This window comes from Mauremys reevesii, linkage group 8, assembly GCF_016161935.1.
Source record: "Mauremys reevesii isolate NIE-2019 linkage group 8, ASM1616193v1, whole genome shotgun sequence".
NCBI lineage: Eukaryota > Metazoa > Chordata > Testudines > Geoemydidae > Mauremys > Mauremys reevesii.
In genome coordinates, this window is record NC_052630.1 from 43,555,887 (window position 1) to 43,580,109 (window position 24,223).

Genomic DNA, 24,223 nt, shown 5'->3' on the forward strand with positions numbered 1-24,223 from the left:
TGTCCCTGCTGCAGGGAATCGATATAAGTGCTGGTGGGGCTGGGGAAGAGACCTCGCTGCTGCTACTTGTCCATCAGCCTGGGGAAAATGTTCCGCCTCTTCAGTCAAACCAGGCGTTGTTTGCAAGTGAAGCGAGCGCTGCAGAGACAGGAGTGGCCCCTTCGGCCAGCACACCTCACAGCTGCCACACAGCAGGCCAGGTGAGGGGCAGATTGGGGAGCTAGGCGTGAGGGTCGGGACATGGGGCACTCTCCTTTGCCCCTGCTGGGATCATGCTCTGGGAATCCTGGCAGGTCAGTTGGGAATGTGTGTGAATAGCTCTCTGCTGGGGAGTGACCTGGCCTGCTGTGCTCTGCACTCCAGCGTGAAGAAGGCTTTGGCATTGCCCGGGAATAGGGATCTGACACAACGGCCATTGGGAGCCACACTGAGATGGCTCTGTGATCTGGGAGAAGGGGGTGCACTGCACAGCTGGTACTGCATTAGGAGGGGATGTGAGCAGGGTGAGGACAGAGCAGTAATACAAAGGGCCCGGGGTTTGACAATAACGGAGTGGAGGAACATAATCCCAAAGGCAGGTATGCAGGGGGAGGGAGAGCGCTGGGACCCAGTAAGGGTGGAAGACCTGGGCGGGAGGGTGGCAGCTAACTAGACCCAAGTTTGCAATCTGATTAGGCTGCACATGCAAAGCCACCCTGTCCCACATCAGAGAGGGGAGAGTGCCTCTCTCTGCAGCTCTGGCGCAGCTACAGCTGGATGCCCCTCTGCACCAGAAAGAGAAGGATGACAATTTTTGGAAGTATTTCAGAGAAGGGCAGCAACAGGCTGGAGTTGAGGAAAAGCTGCCAAGAACAGATTGTGTACAGCTTGGCTCCAGGGTGATGTGATTTGAATAGTAATATGGAGCACTCACTGTACAGAGCACTTTGGGCCTGATGCCAAGCCAGTGAAGACAATGGGAGCTTCTCCATTGACCATGGCCTATGAATTGATCCCTTTTATACATGAACTAATTAGGGTGTAAACAACAGAGCAGGAGAGGACTAGAGAGCTAGGAGTAGTGGTAAGGAATGTAGGCAAAGGCAATGTAATGGGGTATCAGGAGAGCCGTTAGGCCGTGGAATAACACCCCAAGGAGTAGAAGCGAGTCCCCTGAGTTTGGCCATTTAACACACGACTGGCAAGGAAACTGGAGGGAACAATCCCTCAGCAGTGGGGGAACGGACTACTCAGAGCTGCAGAGAGGCTCGTTCTTCTCCAAGTAGAGCAGGGGTGGCCAACCTGTAGCTCCGGAGCCACATGCGGCTCTTCAGAAGTTAATATGCGGCTCTTTGTATAGGCACCAACTCTGGGGCTGGAGCTACAGGCGCCAACTTTCCAATGTGCCGGGGGTTGCTCATTGCTCAACCCCTGGCTCTGCCACAGGCTCTGCCCCCACTCTACCCCTCTCCGCCCCCTCCCCTGAGCCTGCCAGGCCATCACTCCTCCTCCCCCCTCCCCGAGCCTCCTGCATGCCACAAAACAGCTGATTGGGAGGTGCGGGGAGGGAGGGGGAGACGCTGATCGGCAGCTGGTGGGTGGGAGGTGCTGGGAGCAGGGTGCAGGAGCTGATGGGGGGCTGCTGACATGTTACTGTGGCTCTTTGGCAATGTACATTGGTAAATTCTGGCTCCTTCTCAGGCTCAGGTTGGCCACCTCTGAAGTAGGGTAACAAACAGAGCTGTTAGTAATAGGGTTGCCAATTTTGGTGGGCTGTATTCCCAGAGATTTCATCACATGACATAATCTTTAATTCCTGGAAACTCCAGGCCAATCCGGGAGGGTTGGCAACCCTAGTTAGCTGTGACTGAAAACAAGGGGTGGTTTAGAATAAAACAAACACTGCCTTGGGGGCCGGGGGGTCAGGTTCTATAGCATGCAGAGTCCCTTCTGGAGTATGAATCAAAGCAGCCCTGTGCATGTGTGGAGAGGGGCCCCTGCTGGCTGCTGCTGCTTTGCAGACATCTGCAAATGGGGACATCTCTGAGACGGGCTGTGTGGTTAACAGATTGCTGCCCATGAGGAGGCTGCTGTGCCCTCTCTTGGCTCTCCAGCCTGTGCTAGATGAGGATGTGCAGCCAGATATCCCCGCTCGCGAGGGTTCTGCTGTCTCCTTTGGGGTCTGTGTTGGGGTAGCGTGTGTTATATGCTGTCACAGTCTCAGGTGTCTGGTATGGCCTCCGCGGCCCACACTAGGTCTGTGCTTGCACGCATGCAGCTGACTGTGCCCCTGAGGGATCTGCAGTCTCGTCCCACCACGTCAGAGGACGCTCAGCGTTCTCCTTGTCTTTCAGTTTCTCCACCGTCTCTGTGGAGCACTTGTCTCGGTCGGACTCATGGCCGAAGGATGTGGGCATTCTTGCACTTGAGGTTTACTTCCCTTCGCAGTACGTAGAACAAGTGGAGCTGGAGAAGTATGATGGCGTGGAAGCCGGGAAGTACACCCTGGGCCTGGGCCAGAAGCAGATGGGCTTCTGCTCAGCCCACGAGGACATTAACTCCCTATGCCTGACCGTGGTCCAGCGCCTTGTGGAACGCAGCCGTCTCTCCTGGGACTCCATTGGCCGGCTGGAGGTTGGCACGGAGACCATCATTGACAAGTCCAAGGCCGTCAAGACAGTTCTAATGCAGCTCTTCCAGGACTCGGGGAACACGGACGTTGAAGGCATCGACACCACCAACGCCTGCTATGGAGGCACAGCCTCCCTCTTCAACTCTGTTGACTGGGTGGAGTCCAGCTCCTGGGATGGTAAGTGACATCCAGCTAGCATGGGTGTAGGTGCCACTCCTCTGCCACCAGGGCCCAGCCAGGGCTGCCAGTGAGAGATGGCCAGTGGCAGTAGGGCGGGGTAATGGCTGTCCCGGCTTCACAGTGGTTGATACCCCAAACTGGTGGCTTTCCAGGCTCTGAACTGAGGCCTCGAGGGCAACAGTGTTAAGAAGATAGTGGGGATTTGGTTTAGGGTTGCCAGGCGTCCGATTTTTGACTGGAATGTTAAAAGTCCGGTCGGCGGTGCAGCGGGGCTAAGGCAGGCTCCTTGCGGCTCCCGGAAGTGGTGGCATGTCTGGCCCTTAGGCACAGGGGTGGTGAGGGAGGCTCTGCACGCTGCTCCCATCCCAACCACCGGCTACACAGCTGCTGGACATGCCGCTGCTTCTGGGAGCTGCCTGAGATAAGTGCTGCCCGGCTGTAGCCCATAGCCAATACCCCCTCCTGCATCCCAAACCCCTCATCCCTGGCCCCACTGCAAAACTCATACCCTGAGCCAGAGCACTCACCCCCCCCCACCCCCACCTCAGCCTGAAACCTCCTCCCGGACCCTGAACCCCTCATTTCTGGCTCCACCCCAAAGCCCGTATCCCCAACCAGATCCTCACCCCCTCCCACACCCCAACCTCCTCCCCAGCCCTGACCCCCCTCCTGAACCTCAAATCCCTTGTCCCTGGCTCCACCCAGAGCCCACACTCCCAGCCAGAGCCCTCACCCCCTCCCACACCCCAGTGCCCTGCCCCAGCCCAGTGAAAATGAGCACGTGAACAAGGGTGGAGGAGAGCGAGCAATGGAGGGAGGGGTGATGGAGTGAGTGGGGGTGGGGCCTTAGAGAAGGGGCGGAGCAGGCCCTCAGGGAAGGGGTGGGGCAAGGGTGTTCTGTTTTCTGCCATCAGAAAGTTGGCAACCCTAGTTTGGTTACAAATTGGCAGTGTGCTCTCTGGGCCGGGCCCTCTGTGCTGGATCTGAAGTGTCTAAATCAGGCTTGGTGCTGTGCCTGGCCTCCCTGTCTGCCTCCCCATGGCTTCCGCTACAGCAGCCTTGCTGGGAGCCCCCTGAGCGGCTGCTGGGCCTTATCTGGTGCAGCTGCCTCAACAGCTCCCCCGCTGGCTATGTGCAGTATCACAGGAAGGAGGAAAGCTGCTCTGACTACTCCATTGCTGCATTGGAGCCACAGGGAGAGCAGGCTGGGAGCTTGGCGGCACCAGGAGCTCTGAGGAGGGAGGCACGGAGCTAGCTACACTCACTGGGGAATCCTCCTCATGGTGGGGGAATCCCCAGCAGGGTGCTTGCCAGGGGTTTCTGCTCCCTGGGTACGGAGCAGCTACCATTATGTAAGGACTTGGGGACTGTCTGCAGAGATCAAAGGTCCAACACCGTCTTGCAGAGGGGATGCCGGCCGGGCCTGCAGCCTCAGAGGGTGAACGTAGCATAAGAACATAAGAATGGCCATACTCGGTCAGACCAAAGGTCCATCCAGCCCAGTAGCCTGTCTACCGATAGTGGCCAATGCCAGGTGTTCCAGAGGGAGTGAACCTAAACAGGTAATGATCAAGTGATCTCTCTCTTGCCATCCATCTCCACCCTCTGACAAACAGAGGCTAGGGACACCATTCCTTACCCATCCTGGCTAATAGTCATTAATTGACTTAACTTCCATGAATTTATCCAGTTCTCTTTTAAACCCTGTTATAGTCCTAGCCTTCACAAGTTCCTCAGGCAAGGAGTTCCATGGGTTGACTGTGCGCTGTGTGAAGAAGAACTTCCTTTTATTTGGTTTAAACCTGATGCCCATTAATTTCATTTGGTGGCCTCTAGTTCTTTTATTTTGGGAACAAGTAAATAACTTTTCCTTATTCATTTTCTCCACACCACTCATGATTTTATATACCTCTATCATATCCCCCCTTAGTCTCCTCTTTTCCAAGCTGAAAAGTCCTAGCCTCTTTAATCTCTCCTCATATGGGACCTGTTCCAAACCCCTAATCATTTTAGTTGCCCTTTTCTGAACTTTTTCTAATGCCTGTATATCTTTTTTGAGATGAGACCACATCTGTACGCAGTATTCAAGATGGGGGCGTACCATGGATTTATATAAGGGCAATAAGATATTCTCCGTCTTATTCTCTATCCCCTTTTTAATGATTCCTAACATCCTGTTTGCTTTTTTGACTGCCGCTGCACACTGCATGGACGTCTTCAGAAAACTATCCAACATGACTCCAAGATCTTTTTCCTGATTAGTTGTAGCTAAATTAGCCCCCATCATATTGTATGTATAGTTGGGGTTATTTTTTCCAATGTGCATTACTTTACATTTATCCACATTAAATTTCATTTGCCATTTTGTTGCCCAATCACTTAGTTTTGTGAGATCTTTCTGAAGGTCTTCACAATCTGCTTTGGTCTTAACTATCTTGAGCAGTTTAGTATCATCTGCAAACTTTTCCCCCTCACTTTTTACCCCTTTCTCCAGATCATTTATAAGTTGAATAGGATTGTGCAGTAGGGAACAGCAGGCTCTGGCTTCTGTTGCCGTTAAATCGGGGTCAGATGGAAGCAGGGTTGTTCAGTACACGTTCTGGTTGCTTTAATGCGGAGCACATATCCCAAGCAGTGCAATAGCAGGGGATGGGTCGCTCTGTGCTGGTTGGGGCCTCTTGATGTTTTTTAAGTATGTTCAGCCCTCAGGCTGAAACAGTTGAGCCCTGTTGTCTCCCATAATGAGGAATGTGGCCAAGCCCTAGGCAAGCTGCCCGGCCTCTGCAGTCCCAGAACTCCACATCTGTGAAAGTATGGCAGCAGGCGACATCTGAAACCGTGTCACCATGGTAGTTTGGCCATGCCCCTTTCTGCACCGGGGGCCCTGTAAATGTCTGCTTGGCAGATTGTCTGGGACTTTAAAGGTGACTTTCAAAGCTTTCTTCCCCATCAAAATTGCACTTGTGCCCTTTTCTTGATTTTTAGGATGTAAAGAGGGCTGGAAAGTGCCAGCTCCGGGCTTCCCTGGTTTGGCTGTAGGACCTTTTGGCTATTTCAGAGGATGTCTATTGTTCTTTCTCACAGGGATGTTGCATATTTAGCAAAGGCTTCCTTCCCCCAACATGTGACTCACTGAAGTGAAGTAGATGCTAACAAAAGCAAACACGGACTAAACCCTTCATCTCACCTTGGTGCCACTTTCTTGACTCTTGTAATGTCCTGACTGCAGGAGTTGTCTGCCAGCATCCCAGGCTTCCTGGCTAGACCACTCTGAATTTCTAACAAGGAGGAAGAAACCTTTTTAAATAAAAAACTTAAATGCGTCAGACCCCCTTTATCCATCAAAGCGTCTACCCCTCAAAGCAAGGCGGTGGTGGTGAAAAGGGCACAAGCTCAATTTTGTTTCCCTTGCAGGTCACAAGGGATTTTTCCACCTTTTGGCACAGGGATAAACAGAGATTTAGACTTGTATGTGATTTTTTTCATGTTTATGCCTAACCAATTCTACGTTCTCGTCCCGTCCTAGGGCGCTATGCAATGGTGGTCTGTGGTGACATTGCGGTCTATGCCACTGGCAATGCCCGTCCCACGGGAGGGGCAGGAGCTGTAGCGATGCTGGTTGGACCAGAGGCCCCTCTGGTGCTAGAGAGAGGTTGGTACCATTAATACGATGACTTTGTCTTTCCTAGGAGTGTTTGGTGCTTGGCCAGAGCTGGCCAGGTTCTAGGAATAGGCCAGTGTCCAGGGGCAGCTTAGCCCTAGAGACACATGGTCCCAGGTTGTGTGTCTCTGGACATCAATCCTTCCTGAGCCTTGCAGCAATTGGTCCCCTGTGGAATTCATGTTTCAGGATGGGAGAGGGACATGGGGCACTTCATGGCTCTTAATGAGAAGATCAGTAATGAGTCAGGGCTGTGTTTTTGGTCTGAAGTCAGTGGGAGCTGCTGTGTGCCCAGCACCTCACTCACTTGGGTTAATTCATAAGTAGGCACCTAAGAGCCTAATTCTAGGCTCCTGTTTTTCAAAATCTTGGCCACTAAGTCTGTGTATGAAAAGAAAACCGTGGAGTACCAAGTCCAAGCTGCTGCAGTCTTCTCCATGCAGAGGCGAAGTGTGCAAAGGAGGCCTTCATGAAAATAAAATGTAAAAGAGGAAAGAACTTCTCAGGTGCAGTCATCTTACATACCTGATGTGTGGCTGCTCAGCACTATTTAAACCTCATGGAAAGAGATATTTGGTGTGATGCCCCAGTATGTCAGTGCCTGCCTTTGGCCAGACAGGGCATTGCACAAAGTCTGCTTGGATCAGTGGGGCGGTCAGTCCGCTCTTCTTCTCTGACTTTCTGTAGTCCTGTTCTGGGATCAAGGGCATTAATTTCCATCCCACTGGGGTTTACAGACTTCCCCTTATGCTTGGTGGGGGTTAGCTGGGCCTTGTCCTCAAGGGGTCGAGAACCCCCTTTGGCTGATAAGGGGTAGGTGGGGGAACCCAGGCCTACCCACTCTGCTGGGTCCAGCTCAGGGCCCTGAACCCAGGCAGGTAGAATTAGTCCTCCACAATTCTCCTGCTATGCCCTAAGCTTCTTCCTATCTCACTTGGGTCTGTCGGTTTCTGCAGCTTGTGGCTCTGGCCATTTTTTCTCTGGGTCATTGTCATTCCGGGGCAGCCTCTCACTAGCTTCCTGGCAGGACCCTCTGTCCCTGGCCTGCTTGCTCCTCTGGCAGCCACCAACCCCTCTGCTTCTCAGCTCTGTTACTCTCCCAGCTGCTGTGAGGCTGCCGATCAAGGATGATCAGCAGTTCCTCCAGTAACTCCTTGGCTGCCAAGTCCACATGGGGTCTACACGCTCCATGACATGATGCAACATCTAAAATGGGCTTAAAACTCATTGAGAAGAATTGCTGAATTTCCACAGCTGCCGTCAGCCTTGTGGTTGGCTAAATAAAGAGAGAATGATTGATGGCCCCGCTTCAGTAATATGTGGTGGCACTCAGCCAAACTATGCGTCAAATATGAATCGGCCTGGCTGCACTGAGGGACAGTGTAGCTATGTCGCCTTTCACCAGCTGAGACTCTGGCCCTGTGTCTGTGCATTTCCATCCAGCTAGCATAAGTGTGGTGAAACTTGTGATAAGCACAAGGACTTTGATGGAAACAGAGCACATGGTTTAGGCAACAAAGGACTTTACTAAGAGGCACTAAATTTGCAAAAACAGATAACGTTTTTTTGGAAGATCTTGACAAATTACAGACTGTGGATACAACTGTCCCCGGCCCAGTACGCATGTGGCTTGACCTAATTAACAACAAAGGACTGGAAGTATACAAGAGATATAAAATAAATAAATAAATAAATAAAAAGATCCAGAGAAGCGGAGATCTTTCCATAATCTGGCCAAATGACTGATCCAGGAACAGGCTACTTTAGCTGTGCCCATTCCCAGGATTCAACTGTGTTAGGGATCAAACACACCTTTTCCCTGACATTTAGCAAATGGAGCAGGCACTACAAAGCCCTCTGTCATACCTGTTACTGTTCAAACCGGGATGAATCATACAAGAAAACAGAGCAATCTACGAGTATGGATATCAGACTCCTGCTGCCTGTGCACAGCTCGGGAAGGTTCCTAGCCGCAGGCCCGAAGCAGGCAGCGCAATGCTATATGAACCAGGGCCACCCAGAGGATTCAGGGGGCCTGGGGAAGGGCCGGGTCTTCGGCGGCGGGTCCCTCTTGGCAGGAAGGACCCGCCGCCGAATTGCCGCCGAAGAATGATGCGGCGGCAGTAGAGCAGCCTAAGTGCCGTCGATTGCAGCTTTTTTTTTTTTCCCCCGACGCTTGCCGTGCTTGCACTCACCAGGCGGTGCCCACCGCTGAAGTGCTGCCACAAACGCGGAGCAGCTCGTGGGGCCTCTGTGGGGCCTGGGGCAAATTGCCCCACTTGCCCCCCACCCTCTGGGCAGCCCTGATATGAATTCAGACTGATGTTGATCTGTGCGAGACCCACTGCCAGCAAACAATACATGTCCTTGTCAGTGATGTAGCCCCAGAGACCATCTGTGTCACAGATACCAGGTCGGGTGGGAGCGCTCGTGTCACAGACTCACAGGTCGTGTCCACTCTTGGCCCTGTACGGTTCCTGGGGGGAACCCCCTTCTGTGTGACAACCCTTCTCAGGGGTCCACTCTCTCTTGGGGGTTAAACCTCTCCACCTCCTGGAACCGCACTTCTCTGAGCCTTAGCATGCCTGTCTCTCACTGTGGGCCCCCTCAGGGAGTCCACTCGCTCCTGAGCACACACCCCCCCCCCCGCCAGGCCTCCACTCCCAGAGGGAATAATGCAACCCTGTTCTCTAGACTGGAGAGACTCTCAGCCAGCGTAAAACAGGAGGGTTTATTGAGCATGTGAACACAACATAGGAAACTCTCAGGTCCTGCAGGCCTGGCCTCCCTCAGCACAGCACATCTAAGTCTCCCCTGCATCCAGGTGGGCTCTGCCTGCTCTCTCCCTCCAGTCCCAAGCCCCCGTGCTTTCCAGCTGGGCCTCCAATATCACCAGCTCCCAAGCCCTGCCTCTGTCCTTTGTCTTCTGTTGTGGTAAACAGGGTTGCCTGGGCCTCCTCTCCTCTCAGCCATCCTTTGTTCCCCACTGGCTGGAACTGGCTGGTCAGGTCACCAGGGTCTTCTCTCCGCAGCCCATTGGCCTTCCACTGGCCAGAACTGGTTGTGATTCCTGAGCTGGGCCTCCTGGTCACCAGTCGCTGGGGTATCCATTCTCCAGGCCATTGGCTTGGGTCCCAAGTTCCGTCGCTTGTCCTCTGTAACAACAAACTCCCTCTCCCATCACCTCGTTAAACCAGTAACACCCAGGGAAACTGAGTCCCACCCCCTCTGCATGCAAACCATTGAAAACACAAGAAAAACCCAAGAAAATCCCCCACTTCATCACAGCTGGCTCACTGTCTTTCCCAGCCCATCTCAGGGCCAGGAACCAGGCGGCACTTCATTTGTCTTCTCTGCAAAGGTCAAGAACGAGGTGCCTCTGATGAAAGGCATCAGATGACCTTGTCTTACCTGATGCTAGAACCAGGAGCCAACGCTAACCTAGAGCTCACGCTCACAGACAGACTACGGGTTCACTACGCTGACCCTTGTCGGCAATGATGGTGCATGCCCCAGACTTGGTGTCCCGGAGGACATTAGCATCGGAGGCCTTTTCAGCACGCATGTTAAAGCCTAAAGTCCTCACTTGCCGCCCTAGGATCTCACAGGCCATCTCTGGTCCAACCCACACAGTGGGTCCCATCCGGGTCTCTGGAGTCGATTCGCTGCTGATCACATCACAGCCCAGTTGCTGGCTGGGCTGGGCCTTCACCTCCGTCAGGCAGCGACCTGGGAGCTGTGAGAGCTCTGACAAGGAACATGAGCCTGACCTGATCACACAGCCTCTTAGACGCTATCGAATTCCAGCACAGCCGCCTGCCCAGCACAGAACGGGGAGTCAACGAACCAGTGAATTGTCATCCTGGTACTTCTGCCTTGACTTCTGACACACTGTCCCCCATAGGCGCTGACTCCGTGGGTGCTCCTTGGCTGGAGCACCCATGGGGAAAAATTGGTGGGTGCTCTGCACCCACCGGCAGCTCCCCACTCCTCAACCCAGCTCACCTCTGCCTCCTCCCCTGAGCGTGCTGCGTGCCAGCTTTTTCCCTCTAGCTCCCAGCGCTTGCACTGAGAAACAGCTGTTTCGCGTGGCTGGGAGGGAGGGGGGAGGAGGGGGAACGCAGCGCGCTCAGGGAAGAAGCGGGGCCGGGGCGGGGATTTGGGGAAGGGGTCCAATGGGGCAAGGAGGGGGCAGAGTTGGGGCGGGGACTTTGGGGAAGGGGTTGGAATGGGGGCAGGGCAGGGAAAGGGAAAGGGTGGAGTTGGGGCAGGGGTGGGAGTTCCCACCAGTGCTGGGGAAAGTTGGCGTCTATGCTGTCCCCCCCATCCCTGTGTCCCCTCCATCTCCGTCACCCAGCTGTTCTCCACTCTGAGCTGGATGTGGGGTCGGAAACTCAAGTTTGGATGGCAGAAAATGGAGGCTGAAGCAGATTGACACACACAACTGCTCCAGGCCTAAACTGAGGCTGTAGTACATGCCCTGAACTGTCCTATCTGCCTCCATAGTAGCTGCCCTCAGGAGCTGTCCAGGGTGGTAAACAGCTTTACCAATCCTGAGGGCCTACAGCCCGCACCAGAGCCCAGCACCAAGGGCTGCAAGGAACCATCATCCTGCTGCGCTGAAAGGTTAATGCCTGTTCAGGAAGGCTTCAAAACAGGGCCCTCTCTGCCTGTACCCAGCCACCAGCAGCCCATTCCTGGAGCTCAGCACATTCACTCCTTAGGGAAGACTGGAAACCCTACAGCAGCTTGAATCCACCCAGGCCCTTCCTGGCTAGTGCAGGAGAGTCCTGAGCAAACAGCCTCATTCAGGGAAGGAATCTTCCCTTCCCCCCTTCAAACTCACAACTGTCCAACCAGCACTGAAGAAACCTTCCCTGGACACATCGATTCTAGCTGGGCACTGTCTAGCATCAATCTCCCACTCCTGAGCAAGCTCGCAGTCGCTAGCCAAAGGCCAACTACATGCCCATCTAACTGAAGCTAATATTCCAGACCTGGCACAATCTGGATTTGGGGCAGGATATGGACCTGAAACTGCTTCAGTGGCACTGCTGGATGAACTCCTGCTGTCAGTCGATAGAGGGCAGACATCCAATCTCAGTCTTCTGGGTCTCGCTGCAGCATTCCCCACGGCCAGCCATGAGATGCAGCTGTCCTGCCTAGGAGAGGTGATGGGTCCAGGGAGCGCACTAAAATGGTTTAAATCCATCTGGTAGGGACACGCTCAAGGGGCAGTGATAGAAAACTGCACTGCTGCCTCTGAACTCATCGCTGGTGGAGTCCCTGGTCCTAGTTAGCATCTACATGCAGCCCCTAGGGGAACTGGTCAGAGGACATAGACTCAAGTGCAGCGATATGCAGATGACACACCTCTCTACCTCTCCTTCACCACGTACAATCACACCATTATCAGGATGGCCAGTGCTGGCAGCCAGAAGAAGCACTTTGAGGAGTTTGCAGCCATGGTCAGTTCAGTCCATAGCTTAGGAGCCTCCTGAATTCCTCGCTGACGCTGAGCTCTCATGTGGCAGTGTCCATGAGTAACACTTTCTGCTACCTCCAGCTGGCTGGGGGACTCTGCCCCACCCTGGCAGACAACAACCTGGCCTCAGTTGAACACAACTTCGTCACCTCTCGGCTGGGCTGCAGCAGTGTGGTATACCTGGCCATGAAACTGGCAGCACTTAGCTCAAGTTTCCTAATATAGAATGGGGCAGCACATCTCCTCAGCAACATGGGATGCCTCTGCCCCCTATGCCAGCTTCCCATAGAATATTGAGTTCACTGCCTCAGTCCTTACCTTCCAGGTGCTCAATCCCTGCCTCGGCCCAGGTCATCTAAGAGGGACTAAAGCTCCAGGATGAGGACTTGACAACTTTGCACCTCAGGCACAATGGACCTCTCTACTATAAGGGAAAAGCTCGTGTGTGTGTGTGGGAGACTGAGCTTTCTTGAGGTCTGGGCTGGAATGAATTCCCCTAGGAATGCAGGACCATCCCAACCTTCACCACCTTCCCTTCCCAGTGCCCAGCACATTTCTTTGATCTGCCTTCTCTGTTATAAGCACAGAGCAGCATGTACATATTTATATAAAAGCACTCCAAGCAATCCGCCACACAGAATTTCCCCTCTAGAGGGAGGCTAAGAGAAAGTGGACCACACACGCCAGATGTTAGTCATGTTGCGTTATGCACAACTGGAAGGTGCTCAGATACTACACAGACAGGGGTGGTACAGGAATCTACCCACCTTCCCAGTGTATCCAGAGAAGGTTCTCTTCATAGAAAAGATCTCAAATATGAAGGCTATAGGATAAGGTCAGAGCAGGAAGAGGAGGTGGAAAAGTGGCTCATGAAATGAATGAATTTTGTGAATTTTATGAGGTGAATTTTTTTTTGGAAAGAGCTGTGGTGGGTTTTGGCTAAGAGGTTCGTTGCAGGTTGGGGGCTGGTATGGAGAGGATTTGAGGTTCTGTTCCCCTGCTGTCTCCAATACACAATGGTGAGTCTGTTTTCTCTCCTCCAAGGTGTTCGGGGAACCCACATGGAACATGTATATGATTTCTACAAACCAGACCTGGCTTCAGAGTATCCCATGGTGGATGGGAAACTCTCTATCCAGTGCTATTTACGGGCCCTGGATCAATGCTATTCTGTCTACCGCAAGAAAATCCAGAGCCAGTGGCAGAAAGGTACAGAGCCTACGAGTGAAGTGGGAAATCTTGTGTGTGCCATAGGTTAGACAAACACCTGTCAGTGATGGTCTAGGTTTCCTTGGTCTTGTCTCAGTGCAGGGGGTTGGACTAGATGGTCACTTCCAGCTGGACATTTCTATTATTCTGTGTCAGCGGGGGTACCTGCTGCTCTGCCTCTGTGGGGCTCACAGTTTGTCTCTCTGCCCTCCTTGTTGTGTCTGTCTATCCCACCCCAACCCAGGTTGTAGGGCCTGTGGATTTCTGGGTAAGAGGACAGAAGGGCCATAGACTGGAGGGGCCAAGAGTGGTGGGAATGCAGGGGTGGGGATAGGAGGTGGAGACACCAGAAGTCCATGAACCTGTAATTTATTGGCCTCTGACCTGGCTGGTAGACAAAGTGGTGGGAGAGCCGTTGAAAAGAGGCTGGTTAATGCGGTGTCAGGGGCCAGGCCTGGCTGGGTGATAAGACATGCAGCACATGTTGAAATGGTGGGTGCTGTTTCCTCCATCTGAGGAGAGTTTAAATCCTTTTAAAACTGTGTTTCCCTGCTGTGACCTATCCAGGGCTTTGTGCCTGGGGGGCTCGCAGGCGGCAGCATGCCAGAGCCATGAGGGCGTTCCCGATTGGAGGAAGGCATGAGCGCCTGGCTGTGTGGGCATGTGCTGAATAGCCATGTAACCAACCCGCTGCCCCAGAACTGCCAGGCTGAGCCCAGGCAGTGGCAGCCGGGTCTGTAGCACCCGTGGTTTGCTGGATCGAGAGAGCCCTTCCAGCTTCAGGGGCCAGTCCCTTTTCAAGGTAGCTCCTGTGCAGGAAGGGTGAGACTCTGTGCCAGAGAGCTGTGAGGGACTCTCCTGCCCTAGTTTAGTATGAGGGTGAATATATCTCCCCATATTGTCCCCATTTCTGGCATCCGTGGGGTTGTCGGTGTCTCCTTATGCAGCATGGGAAGGTTGTGGGTCTCTTCCCCACTCACCCATCCCATTGCCCTGTGTGGGGTAGGTCTATGGGTCTTTGCCTTCAGTGCCTGCTGCAAGTGCTGTGGCTTTCTGTGCAGAGTGGGGTTGATGGGTCTCTAATGGGTGGCTTCCATGTCCTGTTCTGCTGCAGTGGGGGTGGACAAACCTTTTACCCTGGAAGACTTCCAGTTCATGATCTTCCACACGCCCTTCTGCAAACTGGTGCAGAAGTCTGTGGGGCGAATGATGCTCAACGACTTCCTAGCAGCTCCCAACCCCGACACGCAGAGCGGCCTCTACAAAGGGCTGCAGGCCTTCAGGTGGGTGAGCGCTACGGAGCAGGAGTGGCCTCTGCCAGGGGTGTGAGAGTCCCTGGGCTGCCAACATCCATGGAGGGACAATTCTGCTAGTGGGGCTGCAGGAAATTGGAGCAGGGTCCACACATCTGTGGCATATCCCCATAGGGACTGTGCAGGGACAGATGCTTTTTCAATGTCTGTTGATAACAATACCCAGCTTTTAGTTAGCACTTGTCATCTGCAGAGCAGTTCAGCAGCATTATCCCAATTTTACAGATGGGAAAACTGAGGCTCCAAAAGGAAAAGTGACTTAACCAGCAGGCCAGTGGCAGGGCCAGGAATAGAACCCGGTCCCCTGAGTTCCAGTCTCATGCTCCAGCCACTAGGCGTGTCTTGGTGGGGACTGTTTTTTCCTTGGGGTGCTGTGGATGCTCAGGGGAGAGGTTATTGTGGGAGGATGTTTGGGGTGAGTGTGTCATTTCCTTAGCGAGGGTGCTAGGTGATGGGGAGGCGAAGAGTGTCCTGACAGGGTGGTGGGCATCAGGGTACGTGTTACCCCTCTGGCAGGGGCTGATGCATTATGGCAGGCAGCATTTTGGTGTGAGGGTCTGTGGGCACTTGGCTCTGTAAGCTGTGGAGGCTGGTACATGGAGGGTGGGGCTTGGGCAAGGCTTGCATGGGAGCTGCAGGCATTCAGAGGGGTGTGAGCCCTCTAGCAGAGGATGCCTGTGGTCAGGCGGGACATGGCTCTCTGCTGTTTGCTGTGTCAAGGTTTTGGGGAGCACTGAGTGCATTTTGGCCACTATAGATGTGACCGCAGATCCAGAGTCAGTGGACAGGAATGTAGCAGCAGCACTGAGAGATCCCCATTCATGGACCAGGACCCCACTGTGCTAGGTGCCGCATAGACATGGAACAAAGAGCTGTTCCAAAGAGTTTCCAGTCTAAGTATGAGACAAAGGACAAGAGGCAGATACAGTCAGGGGAACGGAAGGAAACAGTGCTGGTCAGTGTGGCGGGTAGGGGTCTCAGCACCAGGGCCGGCTCCAGACCCCAGCGCACCAAGCGTGCGCTTGGGGCGGCGTCCCGCAGGAGGGCGGCAGGCGGCTCCGGTGGACCTCCCGCAGGCATGCCTGCGGACGGTCCGCTGGTCCCGCGGCTCCGGTGGACCTCCCGCAGATGTGCCTGCGGAGGGTCCACTGGTCCCGCGGCTCCGGTGGACCTCCCGCAGATGTGCCTGCGGAGGGTCCACTGGTCCCGCGGCTCTGGTGGACCTCCCTCAGGCACGTCTGCGGGAGGTCCACCGCAGCCGCGGGACCGGCAACCGCCAGAGCACCCCCCGCAGCGTGCTGCCGTGCTTGGGGCAGCGGAAATCCTAGAGCCGCCCCTGCTCAGCACTCCAACTGCCTAGCCATGCCGGGTGTTTTGCAGGCATCGTGGCAAATTGGCTGGATCGCGAACAGGGCTAATGATTCTTTGGGAGGTGCTTTTCTACTGAGAGATGAGGATTGTTATTGAAGAGCTAAGGATTGTTGTTTGCCGGGGAAGCAACGGTAGCAACTCAGTAATGAAGCCTGAGCGGAGCTGTGCACTGATTGCATGGATTCAACCTTTTAGTTATGTCTGAAAATACAGTAGTTCCTCCCATCCCTGGAGCAGCTGCTCTCTGAGAGCAGAATGAACTTTCAGAGAATTTACAAGGCAATCTATTAGTTTAAGAATCACATTTCTTAAAGGAGGTATTTTTAATTTTATATCAGACTTTTTTGCGCCTAATAATCTTAGTAACAGAAGAACACCGACTCTTCAAATTTCCTGTGGAGTTAAAACGCCCTGGAATCTTGTGCACAGGCTCCAGCGTATAGACTTTAAAGCCAGGAGGGACCATGGTGATCATTTAGTCTGATCTCCTGCACATGGCAGGCCACAGAACCTCGCCCACCCCAGGGCCGGCTCCAGACCCCAGCGCGCCAAGCGCGCGCTTGGGGCGGCGTCCTGCGGGAGGGCGGCAGGCGGCTCTGGCGGACCTCCCGCAGGCATGCCTGCGGAGGGTCCGCTGGTCCCGCGGCTCCGCTGGACCTCCTGCAGACGTGCCTGTCCCTATAAAATTGGGATATCCGGTCACCATAGTTGAAGGTTAGAGGTCTACTAGAGAAGTCCATGAACTGCCCTTTTTCAAAATGTCTGCTATCTCCTACTGTCCTCAGTAGGACTGAAGTGCCTCGAACACCTCACATCCTGGGGGAGCGCCATCTTCCCTGAGTTCCGCTATAGTTTCAGTCCTATTGAGAACAATGGGAGGTGGGAGCCATTTTAAAATGCGGCAAATTCTTTGTGACAATCTTTCAGTTATGAAAAATAGGGGCAAAACATGGCCATCAATCTAAATAGCTTTTCAAAAACTGCCCATTGCACCAGCTCTGCTCAACAGAGAGGTCAGATTTTGGGGGTGGGAACTAGGGTGTTTGTGTGTTTGTGCAGGGTATGTGTATGTGCAGCTGAGACACCCCAATCCCGCCAAAAATGGAAAAAAACAATAGGGCTGTTAAAGAGACAAGGTGGGGGATGTGATATCTTTTGGAAGCTGGTCCAATAAAAGATATAACTTCACCACCTTGTCTCTCTAATATCCCGGGACCGACACAGCTACAAGGATGCTACATGCCTTTTAAAATCAGTTTAATCTTAGATATCTGAGTCAATAAACATGAAAAAGCCTCAGTCATACTTGTGTGATCTCACAGTTCAGGGCAATTACACCTGTATTCCCCTTCCGTGGTCCAGCCAGGGCACCCACTCTCAGGCTTCTTGCTCCCCAGCTGTCACCTCTCTGGGGCGGAGACGTGTTTCTCTCCCTCCTGACCGGAGTCTTTTCTGACTGCACCATTCCCCCAGCAAGCCAGACGGCCTAAGCACACCTGCTTTGTTTGTCTTCTCAGAGGTTCTGAACAGTGTAATTGTTCACAGCTGAGTTACTGCCTAGCTTTTTCTAAGCAAGCACATTTATTCTTAAGATAAAAGTGTTACAGAGAAAACATTGCAAACAATAAAGGAACCTACACTCAAGCTAATAAGCTCACCAGAGATCACCCCCTGTCTCTACCAAGGGCTCTAGCAGGCGAAAAGTCATTCAAGCCCCTCCAAGTGGCTTTTCTATGGTTATAAGTCCATAACCACCTTGGCTGAGAACAAGCCCACCAGTGAGTGCCTCTTTTATCCAACTGGGGCCTCTCATCTTGTCCTTCTATAACAGGTGATCTGCAGACAGTGGGTTACTTTTGAGGGCACAGTTAAGAGAGGGGCCAGAGATGAGAAGTTGCCTCTCTCCACAAGCATTTCCTGGGAAACCTACTCAACTAAAAGTTCAGCCTTGTCTGGCCCATTGTTTCAAAGAGTCCCTTGAAGATCAGAACACGGCCAGGGTTTGCATTAGTCCTGGCTCCCTCCTAGAGATGTTCCAGACAATCCCTCAGGAACACATGAACATTTGCATTTTTAATACAGTGAACTCCTAAAATGCTTCAACGCAACTCAGTCAAGCTTGGCTAGGATATGTAGGTAATTGCCACATGTGTCACCTACGGTTCTTGTATTGCCAGCACATGGCAGAGTTAAGGTTTTTGCTGACGCAGAGAGATTTAGTTCCGCTGTTAAAAAAACACATTCAAGTGCAGCCTGTGTCCAAGAGATCACTGTCTGGAGAGAGGCCAAGACGGGGCAGAGTTCAGGCTGTTTGGGTGCCTAGCTGCATTTCCAGACCATAATGTGTTTGGATTTGTTTGACTTTACCCTTCCCTCTGAATTTCCTGGGTTTGGGAGAACGCCACCATCCCAACTGCATTTCACCCCAAGTGATGGGTCTGCACTCCCAGCCTTGATGGAATTGTTTGCTGTCTGGGAGCTGTAGTAGTGCTATGGCAGGTGAGATTTCCCATGGGGGCCATGACCATGTGGGGCACAGAGGTGTCCCTAGAGAGCCTGTGGGCATTTGCAGTGGCTCAGATTTCCATGGGGGGATGGTAGCTGTTTGGTGAATGACAGTTCTGTGTCGGGGGTATTGAGGTTTCTCTAATGCCAGTTGCAGGCGTCTCCCCAGATAACACCGAGTGCTCCTTGCTGCTCTGCATCCCTACTGAGTGACTGGCATGAGGCTGTCCAGGTCCCTGTCTGGCAAAGACATGATGAGCGTCATGTCGCCCAGCTCGATTGTTAAAAATGAAAACACAAAGCAGGTGTGGGAGCAGCAGCTGTTCGAGGGGCTCAAGACTTTCTAGCCGGGCTCTGAGGAGTGTGCGATTTCCCTAGCTGGAGCCATGGTCCATCAGGCAGGTGAGATTCTCTTCCGGGGGCTGTGACTGTCCAGGAAGGGGAGCAATTCCCCAGTAGGGACTGTGCAAATTCAAGCAGGGTGCAATGTGAGTAGACAGGGCTGCAGGACTTCAGGCCGGCGGCACTTTCCTAGCAGATATTTGCAGAGCTGCCAGCCGTTGACCCTTGCTGCTATCCATATGACCCGCTGTGGGGAGATGGATTGCCAGAGGGGATTCGTGCTGGGCAGCTGGTGCATTTTCCCAGCGCAGTTGGTCCTCCTGGCTGGTTAACCCACCAGTGGACCTCCTCCTCCCTCTTCCCAGGGGTGTGAAGCTAGAAGACACCTACTCTGACAAGGATGTGGAGAAGGCCTTTCAGAAAGCTAGCCTGGAAATGTTCAGCCAGAAAACCAAGCCCTCGCTGCTCCTCTCCTCTCGCAACGGCAACATGTACAGCCCGTCCATGTATGGCTGCCTCGCCTCCCTCCTCGCACAGTGAGTGCCAGCTCCAAGCTCCCCTTTCCGCCAAGCCCTGCCCCACCCCTGTGTGCCCAGGCCTTGGGACTTCCACAGCCTGGCAGAGAACAAGTCAGGGGGTTGGGCACAAAGCTGACTTCCAGTTGGGATCTGAGCCTGCAGCCTTTGTGCTGAGCAGCCGTTACTCCTCGTCTAGAGGGCCTTTCTCAGTTACTGAGCCATGACGCGGGGAGTCTGACAAAAGAGCTGCGATTTTTTCAGGACTAGTCTCTGCCTGAGGTTCCATTTTTTAAAAAAACGGACACAAAAATGACTCAGCCACTTGGGTACCAAAGCTCTGTGCATGTGTGTGCGTGTACATGGCGGAGTGGTTGGGCTTGTGTGTGCACATGTGGGTGTATTTGTGTACGTGATTGGACATTTGTGTGGTGTGTGTGTGTGTGCATGAGCATGTGTGCATGTGCATCTAAGCGGGTGGCTGCATGTGTGTGCATGCATGCAAGCAGGCAGGCATGTGTGTGCAAGCATGTGGGTGTGTTTGAGAGCAGCGGGGGTGTGTATGCTCAGTCGTGCATGTGTGTGCATGGGCACATGCTTGTGTGTGTCTGAGTGGGTATATGTGTGTAGGAGGGGGATGTAGCCTTTGCCATTATAAAATATTTGTTCTTACAACCTTCTCCTGACCCGCAGTTACTCCCCAGCAGAAGGGCTCGGCATGAGAAGAGGGCACATTCCAGGTTGCACAGTGGCCCTTTCTCTGCCATGACCTGTCTGTGGGTTTTTCACGTTCAGTGCTTCACTTTGCAACTTTAAGTCTTTTTATTTTGTTCCGTGCATAGAGTTGCCGTTTAACCAAACCCAGTGTGTGTCAGAGGCAGAAGGGAAAGAAAAGGCTCAGCTGCTCTCGGGGTGGGGTAGACCCTGCTCCTGCAGGTGGGCCCTCGTGCACTCCAAGGATGACGGTGCTAACTGTGCCTTGCAGAGCCTGCCTGTGCCTGGCCCTTAGTGCACACTGTCCCACAACTCCTAGTTCTGCCCAAGACACAGCTGTATCCCCTGGTCTCCCTGCTCTCAGCAGGAACTGCCATGCACACTAATGCTCCCTGTGTGCTGCTCATCTAGCCGCTGGTTTTCCTATCACGCCCATCACCAGGGTATCTTGGATCCTGGTGCATGCTCTCTCAGCTGCTGTCTCGAGGCATGTCTGAACTTGATCCTTCTAGGCCCCACTTCAGGGAGCCTGCTGGTATGGAAAGCCTGGAGACCGTTTCTCCCCGCAGTAGCTGGAGATCTGATGTCTTGGCTGCTCAGATGCAGGTGGTTCTCCCTTACCTCACTAGTCATCACCAAATCAACCCGCAGTGGTGCCCACTCGCAACTCCAAACCCTGCTTCTGTTCCTTGCCTGGATCCCACAGACCTTAACGCCAGCGACAGGAGCAGGAGGCAAAACTCTCCTGCCCGTTTCCTGGGGTTGCCTGCTGTCACGCAGGGGGATTGTTTCTATTTTAGGGAGGTACAGCCTAGGTTCAGCCCGGGGGCCATTTCTGGTTGCCCTCCACTGATTTAAAATAAAATCTCTGATTTCCAGCATGTCCCAGGTCAGAGTAGCTCACCTACAGCCCACACAATGCTCCCTGGGGCATCAGCTTGCCTGGCCGTGTGGGTAGCTCCCAGGATTTGGGGCATCTGGCCTTTAGCACAGACATTCTCCACTGACAGCTTGGTTTGAATTGCCACAGATACTCTGCTCAGCAGCTGGCTGGCTCCAGGATTGGGGCCTTCTCCTATGGCTCGGGATTGGCTGCAAGCTTGTTTTCCATGCGCGTCTCACAGGATGCTGCCCCGGGTGAGTCCCTTCCTATTCGCTCCCCTTGCTTGTCGGCCATCGGACACCTTAGGTGGCAGTGATGGCTGTGGAGGCTCATCCTGCCTGCTCTGGCCTGGGGATGAGGCTTCAGTTCTCACCCCAGCCCTCATCCTGGGGAGCTCCTGAGCCCTCAGCCCGGGCATGGTTGTAACTATCCTGAGTGCAGGAGCAGACAGTGCAGAGTGCGGGGTGGAGAGTGGGCCTGGACAACCCCCCATGGAGCTGTGTTCTGGCTGCAAAGACCAGACTCTGCTGCTGCTGGGGTTAGCAGAGGGAGTCTGAGGGTCATTGCTTGGAGGGGTTCCATGTTGAACAGGTTTTGGGGGGTTGCCTTCCAGTGGGTGGTAGTAAAGAGGGACCCTGGAATTGCCACAGCAAACCTGACCAAGGATCCAGCCAGTCTTGACTGTGACAGCGGCCAACACCCGCTGCTCCAGAGACAGGTGCACGAATTCGGGGCGAGGGGGGCAGTTAGGGGGTTGCTTGCCCATGGGGTGTGTGTCTGTGAGTTTATTCTGAGCTCCTCAACGGCAGGCTGAGATTGGAATGTGACCCGACTCACAGTGTGACTGCAGAAAGCCCTAGGGACACTGTCCCCGCTGGACTCCCACCCCCATCCCGAGCTGGGTGCTGGGATTGGAGCTCAGGCCACCACACAAGGGGGTGAGGTGAGATTCATTAGGGATTCTTTGTCAGCTTCTGAATGGCTTTGCCCACCTGGGGAAGGAGGCAGATGGTGTACAGGGCCTGTGGGGACAGCCTTGGCCTGCAGGGGGAATTACCTGGACACCTGTCCCCTGCAGGGGAGCTGCGACCTGATGGGGCAGTGTTCATTGGTTAAGGATCCCTTGGGCACCCTCGGCTTCCCTGGCCTGACTGGCCCTCTCTCTCACCAGGCTTTCTCTTTGCCAGGTTCCCCCCTGGATAAGCTGGTCTCCAGCCTCTCTGACCTGCAGACTCGCCTAGATGCCCGGAAGTGTGTCCCCCCGGAGGAGTTTGCAGAGATCATGAAGCAGAGAGAGAAAAGCCATCACCTGGGTGAGGGAGCACAGTCAGAGGGCCCAGCGGCCAGCTGCAGCCAGCACTCTAGTGCTGACATCTCAGTGGGGCTGGACTTCCTAATGTTGGGTCCCTAAATCCACGTGTAGGCACCTCAGAAAGGGGCCTGACTTTCAATCATGCTGAGCACCTCCAGCTCGTCTCAAAGAGTGGGTGGGAGTGGAGGAGGGTGCGGATCGGGCCCACGACCCCTGTCCATGGCAACTATTACTGGGAAGCCCTTGCTGCTGCTTTGCGGGGGTGAATCCAAATGGAGTCTGCATGGTGGCCAGCCAGGAAACAACACTGCACGTCAGTGAGCTGGGGCAGCTGGAAGTCACTGGCAGACAATACACATGGAACCACACATGATCCCCTCTAGGGACATGCCTGAAAACCCTTGGAGTACCAGGAAAAAGGCAGGTGTCTCTTCACCCAACCTGGTCTCCGATTCAGTGTCCCCGGCACGCTGGAGAAATTCCTACTGACATCCTAATTCTGCAATAGACATTGGCCCCCTTGTTAAACCACCGTGAACAGCTGGACACACACATCCCCTCGTTAATCACCAGACAATGCTCCCTTACCACTGGCCCTCCTTCTTCTTTTGATTCTGTACAAACTGAATCCAGGGAAACAAGGTCTCTTCTGCCCTGGGTACCCTTCTTCCCTGCTGGGGGAGCATGGGACTCTCACCTCTCCCACAGCCACTGAGTGCAGGTGCTGGCCAGGGCTCTGGAGGATCATTTGGGGCCTTCACCTGCTGGGAGCCCCACTGAGCTTAGATGTGCTGTGTCCATCACCTAGTGTCTGTGCTGGAGAGCTGGCTGGCTGGAGATTTCTGGAGCCAGTCTGGCCAGGCAAGAGCGCCTTCCAGCTCCCCAGTAGTGTATTTTCAGGCAACGGGGGCCAGCAGCTGGAGCCCAGGCTTGGAAGTCAGGAGACCTGGCGGCTGTTCCCAGTTGTAGCTTTCAGATCACTTCATCCCAGCCAGGGCTGCGCTGGGAGCCTGCAGGGAGTCCAGACCTCAGGGTGACACTTCCCTCTCCCTGTGGCAATGCTGCCAGGTTGCTTACAGCCCCAGCACAAGGGGGATCCTGCCCCACAGCTGCAGCACCCATGCTTCAATCCCGTTCCTCTCTCTGCAGTGAACCACACTCCCCAGGGCTCTAAGGACGACCTGTTCCCTGGCACCTGGTACCTGGAGCGAGTTGATGACAAACATCGCCGGCAGTATGCCAGGAGGCCACTCTAGGGGGGACAGGCTGCCAGGTAAGTCTAAATCCTCCTTGGGGGCCTGGTGATCACAAGGCAAGCAAAGGCAGATGGGGAGATGGGTGAGTGGAGTGGAGGAACAAGGGATCAAGGCAGTACTTGGAGGGACTTCCTTTCTGAGTCCATTTCTCCTGGGACATGGGAAGAACAGGAACTCTGGAGATTTCCACAAGGATGGTTCCAGTGGGAACTGGGAAGGTCTGGGACCACCCAGCAGCTGGGTGCTCATCAGAACATTAGTGGCCAGAGCCAGTTGCTTCGGAGAAAGGTGTAAGAACCTCACAACAGGCAGAGGTGATGTAATCTCCCCACCATACTGGGTCTCATCTTGGTCTCCAGCAGTTGGAGACTGGCTTACGTCCTGAGACAGGAGGTTTGGTCTCCCTTCCCAAATGTTTGTCATTGCTGATGATACATCTGGATACCCCTGTGTGATGTTATTGATATAATCTGGGACCATATAGAACATGGTTGCAACCAAAGTCCTGTAGTGGCACCAAATCTTATGTAAAGGGGGTCATATAAGGTGTCTAAGACCAGGTTATGGGTTGCTGGTTATGATTATGCTGTCTGTATGCATGTGTCATTTTGTAGTTGAAGTTATGAGTATTAACTCTGTACTGTCTGTACTTCAAACTTATGTTATGCTTCTGGGAGCCATCCCAGACAAGTTGGTGTTAGCTCTGCCTAGCCTGCTTGATGGCCCATTAAGGACCATCAGCTACACAATTGACCCATTGAGAGAAGGCAGATACGCCTTGTAACTCAGCAAAGTATGCAGGGACTTGCCCATGTGACTCCAGACTCCATTTTGCTGTAATTTTCCACAGTAAGAACAAAGAAGTG

At 53.7% G+C, this 24,223-nt stretch overlaps 1 protein-coding gene across 3 annotated transcripts; it reads left to right on the plus strand.

The window, feature by feature from the left end:
- On the plus strand, positions 1-23,373 carry HMGCS2 (3-hydroxy-3-methylglutaryl-CoA synthase 2). Of its 3 annotated transcripts, XM_039484534.1 has the most exons (9): positions 3-200; positions 2,334-2,788; positions 6,318-6,443; positions 12,982-13,146; positions 14,261-14,429; positions 19,043-19,213; positions 20,937-21,043; positions 21,977-22,102; positions 23,251-23,373. In XM_039484534.1, the coding sequence occupies exons 1-9, from the start codon at positions 88-90 to the stop codon at positions 23,355-23,357; spliced, it is 1,539 nt and encodes a 512-aa protein (XP_039340468.1). In that variant the 5' UTR covers positions 3-87; the 3' UTR covers positions 23,358-23,373. The 3 variants fall into 3 exon arrangements, with proteins under 3 accessions (XP_039340469.1, XP_039340470.1, XP_039340468.1); XM_039484535.1 differs by lacking the exon at positions 19,043-19,213 and having other exon boundaries at positions 1-200; XM_039484536.1 differs by lacking the exons at positions 20,937-21,043; positions 21,977-22,102; positions 23,251-23,373 and adding an exon at positions 19,886-20,926 and having other exon boundaries at positions 1-200.
- The last annotated feature ends 850 nt before the right edge of the window (positions 23,374-24,223 follow it).

Excerpts from the sequence above, each read along its gene's own strand:
- HMGCS2 (XM_039484534.1), top strand. The coding sequence starts at position 88 with ATGTTCCGCCTCTTCAGTCAAACCAGGCGTTGTTTGCAAGTGAAGCGA. Across the intron at positions 13,147-14,260 it reads CCAGAGCCAGTGGCAGAAAG|TGGGGGTGGACAAACCTTTT; the intron begins GTACAGAGCCTA and ends GTTCTGCTGCAG. Across the intron at positions 22,103-23,250 it reads AGAGAAAAGCCATCACCTGG|TGAACCACACTCCCCAGGGC; the intron begins GTGAGGGAGCAC and ends CTCTCTCTGCAG.